The following is a 16,754-nucleotide window of genomic DNA, read 5'->3' as shown; positions in this document are numbered from 1 at the left end:
AGTTTGAAGTGAGTTTCTACAACTTGCAACATAAAGAGTTCTGACCACAGGAGCCACAATCCGCCTGGAATTCTAGAAGTTGATCCTCTGGTCAGATACCAGCAAACAAAATAATCAAGAGAGACCACCTTAGAGCTTGCTGGAGAAGTAAACCAGCCAAAAAGGAGTATCTGGTTATACCTTTTTACTTAAACTAGATTTCCTTTTTGTTGGCACAAGTTTGATGATATTTACTCCATAGTGCTGTCGTGAGGCTTAACCGAGGCAAAATGCACAAAAAGGGACATAACGAAAAATAATGTACAGTATAACTGTGAAGTATTATTTGATCTGGCAAATGAGTATTTTCTTTTGCCTTCTACAGACTTGCTGAGAATATGCTGTCCTTCAAATGTGAAGACAGTTACACAAGATAATGCCACTTGAAGAGATATATTTCCAGGAACAGTAGCTACCATCAACTGAATTCTAGCTATGTATCTGATAACAAGCCAAGTAATTTTACCTGCATTACTCTATGCAACCTTTACAGAAATTATATGCTGTCTTCACCAGACAGGAGGAAACTGAGGTTTAAAGCACTCATTCTCATTCTAGGCGATTTTTCCCCCAGGAGACATTTCCCACAACTTTGGGGAGGGTGCCATTGGCATTTGGTAGATAGGGGGTCAGGGATGATGCACAGGGCAGCCCCCACAACAAAGAATCATCTGGTTCAAAATGTTAATACTGCTCAGGCTAAGAAAGCCCAGGCTTAGAACTCCAACAACCTGGTTAAGAGACTCACATCCTTACCCACTATGCTATACTGTCTCCGATGGGAACACACACACTCATGCTCACACTCACACATGCACACACTCAGAGGGTGGGTTAGTGTGTTCAGCATTATAGTCTTCTAGTTCCTAAGGCTCCCTTCTCAGGCAATGATCACAAAAGCAGAGACTATTTTTGAGGTCAGTAAAATTGTTCAACAGAGCCAGGCGAGGTGTCTGCAAGATGGCCACAAGGCTTCACCACATTTGAGGAGCTGCAGGGAATAGAAGAGGCCAAAGGTTTTAGATTACTGCCATCATTGCACAGTGAGAGGGGAGACTGTCAGTCGAGGATGTCTTCCTGAAATCTGTGTCACTGACCTTGTTCCAGATGAGGACAGGGGTTGGGATTCCGATGACCTCACAGCTCAAGTACACCTGGGCGCCAGTGATATTCCAGATGTCCTTGGGAGGTGTCACAATGGAAGGACCTACAAGAGAGGACACAAAGCGAAACCCGTCTTTTTAAACAGTCTTTAACATCAGTCAGCATGCTAGCCAGTAAGTCCTTGATTATGTTTATGAGGCTGTCCCTTCTGTGCGTTATCTAGACAAATTTCAAAGATCAGACTGGTTTCCCCCTGCGACCAGCATGATTTTAAGCTCTGCTCTGGAAATGCATACATCTAAATAACAAAAATCATTAGGATGAATGATTGTAAATTTATTATTTACAAAATTTTCTACTCCCTCAAATCATGTTTAATGGTTTAAATTTACCAGTTGTTGATGAATGGATAAAGAAATTGTGGTTTATATACACAATGGAGTACTACGTGGCAGTGAGAAAGAATGAAAATGGCCCTTTGTAGCAACGTGGATGGAACTGGAGAGTGTGATGCTAAGTGAAATAAGCCATACAGAGAAAGACAGATACCATATGGTTTCACTCTTATGTGGATCCTGAGAAACTTAACAGAAACCCGTGGGGGAGGGGAAGGAAAAAAAAAAAGAGGTTAGAGTGGGAGAGAGCCAAAGCATAAGAGACTCTTAAAAACTGAGAACTGAGGGTTGATGGGGGGTGGGAGGGTGGGGAGGGTAGGTGATGGGCATTGAAGAGGGCATCTTTTGGGATGAGCACTGGGTGTTGTATGGAAACCAATTTGACAATAGATTTTGTATATTAAAAAAAATAAACACTTTATACTAAAAGATAAAAAAAATAAATTTACCAGTTGTTTTGCATTATCTGGGATATTCCAAAATAATGAAGTTCAGTTCCAAAATGTTTAATGTTTTTCCTTTTTGTTTATCAGAATTTCTATATTTTTTTGGTGGAGAGGGCAATACCCAACCACTCCTTAGGTAATGAAAGAAAAAAATCTAAGAAGATATTTGAAAAGGTGCTGAGCACCCAGAAAAGATGGCAGTCCCTGTTTTAAGAAGCTTAGGGTCTAAGATTGACAAATCAAAGTGATCAGGCAGGAATGGATGACTTTCATCTAAGACAAAAATGTAGAGTGCTGTGTGCCCTGGAGACTGCAAAGGTACTTCTGAACAGAAGCGGCCTGGGTATCCAGGGAGAAGGTAGAAAGGTCTTTCTTCTCAGTTGGGGGATGCAGTGGATAAAACAGCAGCAGTGACAGGTCTCTTGTGTGTGACCAGGACACCCAAGGAGATAGCTCTTTCCCAGAGTTCTAAGTGTCTAGCTCCTGGGCAAGGGGGCATTGGCAAGTGGGGGGACCGGTCAAGGCACTGCCTAAAAGCCTCAACAGGTATGAGACCGACCACACAGAGAGAGCCTAAGTGATATCTCCCCTTCCCCACCTCCGCCAATTCTGAAACACATCTCTAGGGCTTCTGTATCAGATCTATCCCCTCCGGTAATTACACAGGACCACCAACAATGGTATACATCCTTTTTGTTCCTAAAGACATCCTTGGGCCAGCAAAAACTATGGCCCATGGGCCAAGCCTGGCCTGCCACTTGATTTTGCACAGGTCCTAAGAGGTCTTTGTGTTTTTAAATGGTTGGTGGGGGGAAAAATTTGTGAAAATTAAAAGAGCTTCACATGTCAGTGTCTATAAATTAAGATTTATTGGAACAGTCATGCCTAGAGTCTGGCAATTGTGGCCAGGGTTGTATGGCCTGAAACATTGACAATCTGGGCCTTTATGGAAGAAGTGCTGATACCTGCTCCAATCAGCCAAGCAATACCTAAGTAAGATGCCACAGGAAAGTCTCAGGACTCCAATCCTTTACACATCACCTGGACCTGATGCAAGTAACCCCACCTGCTGGTCCAGCTCTGAAATGCAACACTTTTGAAACCAACAGAGAGAGCTGGGCTCGCTTACTGCTCCTTGGGGAGTGGGGGGCAGCTCCCCAGCATCTGCTGTAGAAGAGGCTCGCACACCTGCTTCTTAGTGGGTTGTACTTAATTAATATTTCACTTCTGCTAATTAAGAATGCCAGGCTGTGGGCACAGGGACCTTCAGAGAGATTAGGGTCAGTCCACAGAACAGGGAGGCAGAGCTGGGAGCCTGCCCTCCCTGCCACCTCGGCCCCCTCCCAGGTATGACAGCACAATTCTCAAGAACCAAAGCCGGCCTGTCCTCAATGCTCACTGCCGGTTCTTGAATGAATGAGTTAATCGTCCCCTCTGAATTTCAGCTCTCCACTTCCTTGGGTCCTCCAGCCAAATAAAATGTCTAACTATAGGGTCATCTTGCATCAGTGTCCTGGGAAAGGGACAACTTCCCCTCTAGGCCTGGAAAATTTTCTGGCATAATCAGCATTCAAAGGACACGAAGTCTCCCCTTTTGCAACAGGCTATTTCCAGCACGCTAATAATTTCTTGAAACAGAAAGGAAATGACTCCAGCACAGAAGATTTTTCCCACTCATCTCAAGTATTAGATGCTGATTTTTTTCTAATCCCTTGGGGTATTTTTATTTTTTCCCCTTTGTAAGAATGTGCAAAACAATCAAAGTTTTGAAAGCTCTAAATATATTTTGTGCTTCCTCTCCTCTAAATCTTAGGTCTGAAGAGGAAGCATCTATCGTGGCCTGGGGTCTTGGCTTTTCTGTTGCAAATGTGGATGTGGGGAGCATGGCAGTGTGTGTTTATGTATGTTTCTGGCTCTGTCTCCAATGCTTCCTACTCTGACTGAACCAACACGGGACCCCGCAAAGGGCTGGGCTGGGCCCGACCCCATCTCAGGCTTCCTCCAGGGGCTTGGAGACCAGAGAACCGGATCTGGCTGGAATGTGAACTACTTTCGCTCACCTCTCTGAGGACTTCCATGTGGCTCTGTCCTCCTTCCCACACACAGACTTGTCAGGATGACCTCAAAGCTCAGGGGATCCCAAGAGATTGTTCTGAAAAGAATACTCCAGTGTTCAGCATTGTGGAGGGGCTTGGGAACAAAGCTGCCTCTCATGTATTAAAACCACACAAGGAACAGAAGACGTTTTTTATTGTGAGGTCTCAGGGCCTCAGCCTTGCAACAAACCACTTATCTTAACCTGCATCCATCTCCTTAGAGTCACAATGAGTAGCAGGGTCCTCCGTCTTTGTCAGGGGGGCACATTCTGGAATGCCCATGGAAGAATTCCAGCCTGATTTTCTGTCACAGACCTTGAAGACATGCTCTGAAGTCTTCCTATGGCATAATTTTAAAACTAAGATACTCTTAGTTTTCATATAGTCCAATTTATTACATTTTCTTTTATGATTAGTACTTTATGTGCCATGTTAAAAAGAAATTTTTTCCCAGCCCAAAGTCACAAAGATCTCTCCTGTTTTCCCATTTTCTTCTACAAGCTTTATGGTTTTACCTTTCACATTTAGGTCTGTAGTCTATCCTGAATTAATTTTTGTGGATGTTATAACATAGAGGTCAAAGTTCACACCCCCTCACCCTGCAAGGACATCAACTGCTTTGGCATTATTTCTTGAAAAGCCCATCCTGGGGCGCCTGGGTGGCTCAGTCAGTTGGGCGTCCGACTTCGGCTCAGGTCGTGATCTCGCGGTCCGTGAGTTCGAGCCCCGCGTCGGGCTCTGGGCTGACAGCTCAGAGCCTGGAGCCTGTTTCGGATTCTGTGTCTCCCTCTCTCTCTGCCCCTCCCCTGCTCATGCTCTGTCTCTCTCTGTCTCAAAAATAAATAAATGTTAAAAAAAAAAAAAAAAAAAAAGAAAAGGCCATCCTTTTCTTAGTGAATCGTAATGATAAATTCATTCATTGTATATGTGTGGACTACTTCTGGATTCTTTATTCTGTTCCTTTGGTCTATGTGTCTATCCGTGCACCAATGACTATGGTATAATTTAGAAAAGTGTTCAAACTCTAATACTGAATAGAGGGCAGATCGATTATACCCATCCATCTCCAATCTCCTCCTTATTCCAAGAAGAATAAGGAATTCCACTTCAGGAAGAGCAAGAATTCTTTCCAAATATCTGAAGCCAGGAATACTTTGAATCAGAGCCATTGCTACACAGTTCAAGATTAGGACAAATCATGCTGTGGGTTCCTCTTTCTGTCTCCCAACCCTAAAATACATATTAGGAATGAGGTGAATGGGCTGAGTCAATATTCGGACGGTTCGAAGAACATAAATGATCTCATCAATTCTGCTACCAGGCTATCTCAAGAATCCTACATATCCTACATGTATAGAATCCACAAATTCTGTATTACTCACTGAATCTGGCTGAGTTGATGGAGCAGAGGAGCAGAGGGGCCATTAGGACCAGTTTGCTGCACCACATTTACAAAAACCCTTGGCTATTTCATATGTCCTTGAACAAATGACAGATTCAATAACACAATGAAAACTTTAATAAACAATATTTAACCTGGAAAGTGCTGACCTATAGAATGGCCTTTAGAGTTTGATATGTAGTGTCTTGCAAAGCAAAGTCAGATCAATGAACAATTAGACTAATACTCAAGATATCAACCAACCTCCTGGAGTAGGTGGAGGCAGGCTGGCTTCAATCTGACTTCCCGAGTTGGAAGAATCCATGGTTTCAGATTCTTCCTGTTTACTCTGTTCGGTGCTGATACCCACTGGGTCACCTACTTACTAAACTCCTGGTTCTTTGCCACTCACTGGTCTGGAAATTCCCTCAGAGTATGAAGAGAGAGTGGACAAACTCGTGATGAAGGCAGAATGCAGCAACATTATAGAAAAATGAGTGATGATGATACATTGTGAAAAACAGTAAGAAAGAGACTTAATGGTGACCCATAGGGACACCAAGTGGACAGATTTTGTACAGAAGTGAAGGGATGGTGAAAACACTTTGGGCTAATACGATGGCAGATCCAACAACACTTTACTCCCCTCCTCCGAACTAAAGAACCATCATTCCATATATTCTACCAATAAGCAATTTCACTGCCAACAATCCTCTTGAATTGCAGGTCTATCATGCAATTAATTCCTGAAGGTTCTGTTCTACCTCAGGAGAAAGCTCAGTGAAATGACTCTACCAAATAGCTTCTCTTTCCACTCTGCCTTTTTTCCAAGAGTCCAAAGAAGATCCAGAATTTATTTCTGTTTTTCAGGGTAAAGGAAGTTTTAGTTCACTCTGAGCTTGTTTTCAGGCTTTTGAGCTTTCTGCTCAAAATCAGTTCTCAAGGCTGGGCCAAGGGTAACAACGTCACTGTGTAAATCATGCTCAGTGTTTGGATTCCATTTAAAGCAAGTTGCAGAATATTTAAATGTATAGGGACCAACACCAGGATAGGCTCAATTATTTATTTATCCTTGCCTTTGTTCCAGTAAGCACTTCAGGCTGCTCAAACATCTGTCTAGCAAACATCCTGTACCTAGAATTATTGAATGCCCCCACCTGTCTCCTCCCCTTCCCCACCCTGGCCAACCCCAGGCAGGCAGCAGCCAAGCCGCCCAAAGGGCTGCCCAGTGGCTGGCATGAGGAGTCCACCCCAAGGCTTTCTCACCTCAGAGACACATATCTGTCTCAGATGACTGGGCCCAAACCAGGCTACTCCATTTTCTGTTCTTACCTCTCACATCTCGATTATCAGCCAAGCTCTCTTTTTTTAAATGTTTGTTTGTTTGTTTGTTTGTTTATTTATTTATTTATTTATTTTTAATTTTTTTTTTCAACGTTTTTATTTATTTTTGGGACAGAGAGAGACAGAGCATGAACGGAGGAGGGGCAGAGAGAGAGGGAGACACAGAATCGGAAACAGTTTCCAGGCTCCGAGCCATCAGCCCAGAGCCTGACGCGGGGCTCGAACTCACGGACCGCGAGATCGTGACCTGGCTGAAGTCGGACGCTCAACCGACTGCGCCACCCAGGCGCCCCAAAATGTTTATTTATTTTTGAGAGAGACGGAGATACAGTGTTGAGTGGGAGAGAGGCAGAGAGAAAGGGAGACACAGAATCCAAAGCAGGCTCCAGGCTCTGAGCTGTGAGCACAGAGCCCAACTCTTGCCTAGTAACCTTATGTGGTCTCTTCTCTTTAATCACTCCTTGAAGGGAAAGAGGGAAGAAGTGGAGGAGAAGAAGAAGAGAGAGAAAATGAAGAAAGACAGATCCTAAATGAAATTATAACCAGGAAGAAGAAAGTACTGAGTTTGGAAAAGAACTAAAATTCAATTTAATGAATCAGTATCACCTTAAAAGTACCTAGAAGGAGTCAGAAGTCTCCCACACAATTTCCACCTAGATTTACATCCTCCTCCTCAGCTTCTTTTTTTTTTTTTTTTAAATTTTTTTTTTTTTCAACGTTTATTTATTTTTGGGACAGAGAGAGACAGAGCATGAACGGGGGAGGGGCAGAGAGAGAGGGAGACACAGAATCGGAAGCAGGCTCCAGGCTCTGAGCCATCAGCCCAGAGCCCGACGCGGGGCTCGAACTCACGGACCGCGAGATCGTGACCTGGCTGAAGTCGGACGCTTAACCGACTGCGCCACCCAGGCGCCCCTCCTCAGCTTCTTTTAATTTCTAGACAAATTATCCACAAATTATCAGATTATTTTAGAAATACTCAATTATAACCTAGAAAGAGCTGAGTTCTGAGAAATCATGAAAAATACAAAAAAGGAAGAATGGTGGATGGATGAATTTAAATTTGGAATATTTCATTTGAGTCAGAAGAGGCTAAGAATGGCAGTTCTTACCAAACACACAAATGTCCTAAGGAGAAGATCCTGAAACAGAATTTTTAATTTGATCAACAACGCATTTGAGCTGATTTTACATGAAGATGCAGTAGAGAGAAGAGAGTTAAAATTTCTTATCCTATAAAAAGCATGAGGATAATGTAAAAGAAGTAAAAGAAGTCTGTGAACAATTTCCTAGTCTCTTACAGAGCACAAAACACTCCTCCAACACGACCTGAGATGTCCTTACCATGTTCCTATTAAAAAGACACACACACACAAAACAAAGCAATCTTGGGGAGAGAACACTTGGCTCTGGAGCTCTCATGCCCTGTGAACCAGTTCAGTGTTCTCCTCCCCTACCTTAATGCAATGTATGTGACTCATAACAAGGTTCATTCTCCCAGTGATGAATAAAATAGAGCTTATAAAGGTATCAGATATTACTTAGTTAGCCAATTTTTTAATCTGAAAGAGCTACATAGAAGATGTTAGGAGAAGTCATGTGTTGAAGCTGAATATATTCCACTGAGTCTGGAAAACAGTCAAAAGTTAAATTCCCCCCAAAGTCAGTTTCTGTCTTCTTTTGTTGATATCACATTCAACCACACATTTTTTTTTTTTGTTTTTTGCTTCATTGCTTTCTTCATTTCCCTCATCTCTTTTGTTTTCACCCTACAAATATGTTCTTTCTTACTTCTACCCAAACTCAATCTCTGCTCTTAGCAATCATGTTCATCCACCATTACATGCTCATTACCACTTCCAGAAATTATACTTGTGATGATGCGCTAGCCTACTTGGGATGCCCTCCCTATCCTTTATTTGAAGCTCCAAGGCTAAAGTGTGACCCCCCCCTTTGGCATTTTTGTATGGGTATAGTTCCCACTTATTTTTTCTCTGAAATCTTGTTGGGTTCACAGTGCCTCACAGCTTGGTGCATCATTGTTCTCTAATGCTTTCCCCAGCAGGGCTAATTGAAGATGCCAGTGCCCTGATGGAGTCAGAACTGAGCCAGAAACTCCAGAATCAGGTGTTCTTTGTGTTCACTGGAAGGAGGGACAGCTCGGATTATATGCAGTGGGTAAAGGGCAGCAGTAAATTCAGAACATAATGTGATCAGTCATATGGAATTGAGTAGATGGCCATGGTCTTGAAAACATACCAGTGTACACACTGCCAACACAACCTAACCAAACTGATGCCAGAACCACCTATTATTTACCAGCTAGCAGATTATTTATCAAGATTTTCTTTAATCCTCTACTTGACTTTCTCTTGCCCTAAGCCATGTTTCTTGGCTACTGCCCACTCATTAACCTGTTTGTATATGATCAGGGGATGCAAATTAATTTGTGTATATTAGTCACACAAATCCAAACAAGGAGAGTAGGTCTGCTGTGAGGGAAAGGATCTGCAATCATCCTCATATGAAAAACAGGGTCTCTGTATCATGTTGGGCTATATGATTAACATTATAGCTCTCACTGAGTACTTACCAACATGGCTAAGACAGCTGAGTATAAAGACTTCTCTAAGTTATGGTAGATTTGCAAACCACACTCATCTGGACTCTTAAGGATGCTGAGTCTTGGAATAGTTCATACACAGTATGTGCACTTATACCAAAAAAGGAGGGTTTAAGAAAGAACTGTGATACCACATATGGAGATAGAGTTCAGACACCTTGGCAAAATTCCCCAGATGGGATTATGATAACACTCAAAGGGAAAAGCACCAAACAAAAGTACAAACTGGGAAAAGAATAGTAGGAAGGCCCTATGGCCAAGAGGGGGAAGGGGATGAAACACGTGAAAACTTCCTGATATTAAATAAGGGGAAGCAGTAGCTTTATGGCTAATTAAAGAGCAGAGTCATCTGCCAAGGCAAGTCATTTTGGGAACTTCCAGAGGTGGCATGATGTAGCAGCTGAAGCTTGATATGGGAATCTAGCACACAATCTCAAAGGCATCAGAGGAGGACAGCAAGGGCAGGAGGAAAAAGGACTAAATTGCAAACAGCATGAAACAGGTTTAATTTCAGGGTTTTAGTTTAAGGCAAAGTCATCTGGTTATGGTAGCTACTGTTAGTCATTTACTCTTTAGTCTGAATGAAGACCCAATAGTTTATGCTGATGGGGCCCTGTCAAACACTGCCGGGGGCAAAAGTGTAGAAGAATTGCTTCCTTTCCTCCAAACATGATCTATTGGGATACAATGGGGGAAGGTTAACAGTTTAGACTAAGAACAAAATGCTGGAGAGGTAACAGACTATACAGTGAGTTTGGAGCACAGACCCTGGATGAGCAATTCTACCACTTCTGAGTAATGTGACACTGCACAAGTTACTTAACTTCTCTCAGTTTGTTCATCTGTGAAATGGGGTAACAATATAGAAATCATGAGAGTATCAGAGAGAGCAATCAAGATACAGTAATCAGCATGGTACCTGGGGCATGGGGTAAACAGTACTAACTCTTGCTTTTGTTTCAAAGTAAATTCCTTATGACTGGAGTTGATAAAAATTGTTTATTCAGAGAATGGAGACAACACACTACTTGGACTTGGGGTGGTTAGGGAAAGGAGATGGCGTCTGAGTAGGCCCTGAAGTTCAGAAATAGGCCTTCTGACAAGGAAGTGTTCACCTTTAGGGACTTGCCTGAGCAGAGGTGTGGAGGCAGGAAAACAGTTGTCTGTGGCAGAACAGCGAGCACACCAGTCTGGCTCCCTGAGAGCGTTGCATAAAAGGAGAGGATTGGAGATCAGGGGTGGGGCACAGTGGAAGGTGCAGGAGGTGGGGCTTTATGGCCGAATGTGCCTCCTGAATGCTGGGCAGGCATGATGCAGGTAGCATTTCAGGACATGATTCTGAAGGCCTTTGCAGCAGGAGTAGGGGGCTAAGTCAAGGCTGTAGCAATGAGAACAGATAGGACAGTGGCAGACTGGAGAGAGTATTCAGGAAAACAAATGCCATCCAGTAACCGCCTGGATGTGGGAAGTGGGCGCTGAGTCCAAAGTTGTGGGGCTGGGTAAGAGGAGGCTGCTACATCATGAGCAGGAGCAGGATGCCTGAGGAAGGCACTGGATTGGAGAAGGTGCAAAAAATGGATTTGTGTTTAAATTTGCTGAATGTGAGGTACCATCTGGGCACTGAGGTCTGAACCCTATAGGAAAGAGAGGAACAGATACAGACTGCGGGGACCAGTGGTGCCAAGGCAAATATTGTCTAGCTTACATTTTAGCCCTGGGAAGGTTAGCGGGGGGCCTCTCGTATAGAAGGAAGGCAGCTTTGGCTCTCCGGCCCAGGGGCAGCTTCTCTGAGGGACCTCAGCTCACTGACCACCTGACCATCCCCACCCTGACCAAGGCAGAGCAGGAGACAGCTAAGGTGCTGCTTAGCCAGCCGTGAGCCATTCATTTGTAGGGGCAGTCGTCCGAAAGCAGACTGTCCAATGACAGAACCCTGGTGATGGTGTACTCCAGTCCTGTGAGTTACATTTCCTGACTCCTAGTTACCTCTGGGCTTTAATGACACACCCCATTTTGACTCCAATATTTGACGCTGAGAATCTTCCTAGAGTGTATTAGTCTATTTTTTCTATTAAAAATAAGTTTTTTAAGTTTATTTATTTTGAGAGAGAGAGAGAGTATGGGCACAAGTGAGGGAGGGGCAGAGACAGAGAATCCGGAGCAGGCTCTGAGCTGTCAGCACAGAGCCCGACTCAGGGCTCAAACCCACAAACCATGAGATCATGACCTGAGCTGAAGCCAAAAGTCAGATGCTTGACCGACTGACCCACCCTCGTCTGCTTTTTTTAAAAACTATAGTAGATATCATAGTATTCACATCTCATCTTATGACTGTGAATCTTGCGGCATCTCAAAATTTTTACCGTAAGTCTGACCATGGAACATAAGCAGAAAGCTTCTTCTTACAATCTGTTGCTTACAAACCAATCTCTTATTTTGACAATATTTTCTTGTTCTTTTCCCCTAACTTGGGTCTAGCACGAGAAGTGGGGTACAGACCAAGAGTCGGACCCCAAGGAGTGACTGCCACCCACAGGTGATTCTGGCACACGTGGTCTGGGGTCACCTTTGAATGAACCCTGCGTTAGGCAAAGTAAATCCATGAAAGGTTCAGATGTGTAAGGTGGAGTGATCCCTGTGGCAGCCACGTGGTAGATGAGCTCACCTGGGTCTGTGTCAGCAACAATGCCAAGGGAGGAGTTCATTTATTCAGCAGGGCTCGCGTGGAAGTTGAAATACCTAAACTCCCATCACACTACCAGAATGACTGATGTCCATACAAATTAAATTAGCAGGCTAGATTTTTATTTGGTTTGAGTATATGGAAGAACTGACTTTATATGGGATGCCATTATGAAGGGAAACTCCCTAGTCATGTGGGTGTATCTTAACATACCCTTGGAAATACTTTTTTTTTTTTTTTTTTTCTACATTTCATGGGCCTGTCCTGTCTGGACTATGACTCATCTTAAATCCAACATAGAAAAATTTTGGTTACTTGTTCCTATTCCATAAGCACAGAATTGGGTGGGGAAGTTTCCACAGAAGGGCACTTCTTGCCACCTGATTCTGGGATTCCTAGAAACCTAGACAGTTCCCCCAAGATGTTTCATCTTTGAGTCCCTGCCCACTCCCCTTTCTCTTCATATGTACTCAGTGCCTGGCATGGTCAGGCATCAGGAAATGTTTCCTGAACCAAGTTGTAAGGGAAAATCTTTCAGAGCCTGGAGGTCACCCACCCTCAAAGCTTCGTCTCTGTCAACAGACCCTGTTTGTTAACAAGGGCTACAGTCTGGTCTGTCCCAAAGACACAGATGCTCTTGAACCCAGACATTAGAGAAGCCCTCAGAGGTTTACACTGTAGAAACCCCAGCAAATCCCTCAGGCCAGGCTGAAAACTCCAGAAGCAGCCTGTGGGAATGGTCAGGCCAGCACAGGGTCAGTCTTTCAGACTAGGGGTTATCAGAAAGTGTAGACTTGGTCAGTCTCCAGAGGTGACACAGGTTGGAAAAGATCTCACAGAGGGGCGTCTACACAAATAAGCAGCAGCCAGACACACAGAGCCAATGGGGTGAGCTCCAGCTGCCCGGGAACCGGCTTCTAAGAAGGATTCCATCTTGCAGCATCTTACCCGGTGGTTGCCAACCCTGGCTGCACACTGCATGCCCCTGGGAACAGTTCATGCCCACGCCTGGGCCTCACTCCCACAGTTGCTCGTTGGTCTGGGCGTGGGGTCTGGCACTGGTATTTAAAAAAAAACTCTCGGCAGAACCACTCCATTACAACACAGCTTCAGAGCGTGAGACACTCAGATGATAAGGGAGACAGGAAGGCGGGAAGTAGGAGAGGAGGCGGGGAGGACAGATTTGAGGACGAAATGCTTCCAAGCCTCTTCAAGGAGAGGCCAAGGACCCCAGGGAGTTGCAAGTGTTCAAGGAGAAGAGGGAAATCTCTGGGGAGCTGGCTCTGGTGAAGGGCACAGAAACCGGATAGTAGTGACACTGTATTGTTGCTATTACTATTGCTCCAGCCATATGGGTGGGGGTGGGGTGATGCGCAGTGTCTGAAGCTTTAAGCTGTGAGTTGTCCTGAGTCTTAGCAGTTCTCTATCATTTTCCTAAAATAAAGCAGTTGGTCCTCAGCCCTGCCCTGCACCTCTGCTGCCTCCTAATTCCTACCTTTCCCCGGCAATGCGCAGGCCGGAGGACTCTGTGCCCCAAGTCTGTGCATCCTACTTAAAAAATCCCAGTAAATCAGGGCCTTTTCCCTTTGCTCATTTCGGGGCAGACTGCCTCTGTTAAGACACATTCACCTTGGTTTGCAGGGGCCAGGAGCAGGGTACAGGGACCTGTGAGAAAATGGCCCCTTCAGGCTGCCGAGGAACAGAGCACAGGGCGTGCTGGGCCTGCGTCTGGCATTTTTACTTGGTGAGGTTTTTGCCCTTCGGGCCCCAGCCTCCTTCTCACTTAGAACTCATGGTTACAGTTGCCTCCTTGGCCGACAACCCCAGACGTTAATCAGCCGCCCACGAAAAGAGCTCCCCCTGTTCTTTCTCAGTGTTATTCCCTTTCACTGTGCCCTCTGGTTATTTTCTGTACTCCTCTGTGATGTCCAGAGACTTGAAAGCTCTCAGCTATTTATCCCAAGCCTCAGCCTTTGTTTATATCTGCTTTGCTGAGTGTTCTCAGATTTCCTCCCAGCTTCCTCATAGGATTTAGCCTTTCTTTTCCTAAGTTCTACATTTTCTAGTGCTGTCCCTAAGGCTTAAACTAGAACAGAAACACCCCTCCTACCCTGTGGGCTAATTCTGATGTGTCCTGGGTACTTGTTAGGTGTGCCACTGTGTACTTGCTTTATAAATCACTGTGAATAGACTGGGTGTTCCAGCACAAGGACAAGACATTCTGAGTGTGGACAGGAAATTCACATCATAGAAGGTGCTAGATGTGGATTGCAGTGGACTATCTGGATGAGCTAGATTGTTCAATGAGGCTCAGAAGTGCCAAAACAACACTACTCTGAAAATCAGAGAAATGGGTGTATCTTGCTTATCTCGTGGTAGGAGGACCTATCTGGTAGGAGCTGGAGAACTTTGAATAAGGATATTGTATTTTTCATTAGTGAAGCAAATCATGCTTGCGCTTATTGGGTGGAGGACAATCTGGAGCCCATCTGGGTGGCTATGAGCTAAGACATACAGGAAGCAGGTAAAGCAAAGCTATGCCAGTGCACAGAGGAATAATTGCTCCAGAAGAAGGGATTCATGGGACATGAGAATGCTCTTTGCTGCTCTTACCAGTTGTCATAGGATCAGACATCTTTACTTTAGCACTTTTAGGTAGGGATTATTTTTCTGTAATTAGTGGTGCCGTGTTTTGTTTTGTTTTTCATGTTTTATTTTCCCTAAGTTCATTCTTTTTATGACGCAGGAAAAAACAAGGGGAGTTTTCATGGTTTCAATAGTAGGGTGAGTTTTTAAAGTGAGGAGACTGGGAACAACCACATGCAAAGTATCCTAAGGGGAGATGAGCACTGGGGGGAAAGCCTCACCCCCAGAACCATCCTTTTCCTCCCCAGGTGTTCCTTCTAGAGCCACCATCAGCTCCAGCCACGGAGATCTTACTCTTTTGTTTAATTGAAGGAAAATAATTTCCTCACTGAGCAGCTGGGATCGCAGATCTGGCACCTCTTCAGAGCAACCATACATAAAAGTAGGAAAACTCATTCTTTATAAACTTGGGGAAGAAAATGTCCTCGATCTTCCTGAAATTGACGTAAAAGTTGTAGTTTATGCCCCCTCAGTCCTTGCCTTTTGGATCCATTCTTGGGAAATGTCTCCAGCAAAATGTGTGACCTCTTCAGGAAGCTGGAGTCTTCAAAGATGATGCCTGTTCACAAGGGGGTTCATGCTTGTTCTGCTTGGGAACAACAGGGAGGGGACAGAAAAGTAATCCAGGCTCATCGAGTCCATGGGAAAAGATTATGGTTTTTGAGCCTGTCAGTCAGTGAAACCGATGCTTGAAGAGAAGAAAACTCAAAGTAGACTCAAATAAATAAGAACAAGACCCCTAGGACAAGTATGATGTTGGCTGAACATGCAACTTGTCTCGATATTTCCACCCACATATCCACCCATGTGAGCTTGGCCTGTGAAAACTGAGGGCCATGATCCCTGGATTGGAGAGAGATTAAATCCACTCAGTTCCAATTTTTTTCTTTTTCTTTTTTTTTTTAATGAGCAAGCAGCATTTTAACCTACACACAAATAATAACAAGTCCACAAATATTTTGTAGTGTCAGTACTACATAGCTTTCCCAATGTCATCTAACACACTCGGAAGATGTTTAAAAGAACAGATCTTTCTGGAATACACTGATCATCAGACGTTAAGATTAGGCTGGCAAGAGGTTTAATTTCTAATAATTAGGTAATATCAAAAGAAAAATGTCATCTAATCATCAACTTCAATATCCATCCCTGTAATTAGAACACTAACTTCTATTGCTTAGTTGAATTTATTCAATAAGGGAAAATCCCTATGGAAAATGGCATGAAAGGTGAGAACAATCCACAATGATATTAACTAAATCAAATTTCAGCACTGCATGGCACTAAGCAGGTAAAAACATGGAGTGGATTAATTAATTCAGGCCCTCCATGCACTAAATTTTGTGCTGGTGACGTGAGGGATAGAAAGATGGGTTGGGTTGAACTCCTGCCTGATAGGGGTTTACAATACAGAAAGTGTAGACAAGTAGGCAAGTAGATAAGCAATTACAATATGCTTGTATTGTAATTTATAGCATAGGACTGGTGTAACTGGTCCTATGATCTAGATGTAAATATAAAAGGTATTGTAACTGAATAGGTCAGAACTGAATTCATGGAAGAGGCAAGGGGCTTTCAAAAGTTAAAGGTGGTGGGTGGGGTGGGTGAGGAGATGGCAGGCAAAGGGATTAGCATGCTCAAAGAAATGAAACGTCACTCGGAGGAAAAATAATAATTGATAATGGTATCGGGCTTTATACCACACAAAGTGCTTTTCTATCTATTAACTTCATTTTGATTTTCCCAACAATCTTGTGAGCTAAGTGAGTCATTTCACAGATACAAAAGTTGAGATTCAGTAAAGTTAAGTGGCTTGTGCAAAGTTGCCCAGATTGAGAGTAGTGTGGCCAGGATGTGAATCCAGTTTTTCTGAGTCCAAACCCAGTGGTTTCCCTACGCTCTTTCCATAATCCACCATGACCGACATGTTCCATTTTGCTTTCTTTTGTTGTGTGTGCGTGGGGGGTGTCAAATGTTTGGAGAGAAGGAAAAGAAAC

At 43.9% G+C, this 16,754-nt stretch overlaps 1 protein-coding gene across 1 annotated transcript in view; it reads right to left on the bottom strand.

Annotated features, from left to right (window-relative positions):
* The window catches only part of IGFBP7 (insulin like growth factor binding protein 7), a 73,534-nt gene that overhangs the window by 10,011 nt on the left and 46,769 nt on the right, over window positions 1-16,754 (bottom strand). Inside the window, exon 2 of the mRNA XM_030313803.1 lies at window positions 1,137-1,246. Within this exon, the coding sequence (XP_030169663.1) occupies window positions 1,137-1,246 (110 nt within the window). The remainder of the gene's footprint in view (window positions 1-1,136; window positions 1,247-16,754) is intronic.

This window comes from Lynx canadensis, chromosome B1 (assembly GCF_007474595.2).
Source record: "Lynx canadensis isolate LIC74 chromosome B1, mLynCan4.pri.v2, whole genome shotgun sequence".
Classification (NCBI taxonomy): Eukaryota; Metazoa; Chordata; class Mammalia; order Carnivora; family Felidae; genus Lynx; species Lynx canadensis.
Note: the sequence above shows the minus strand (reverse complement) of the source record. Positions and strands in the feature narration are given on the sequence as shown.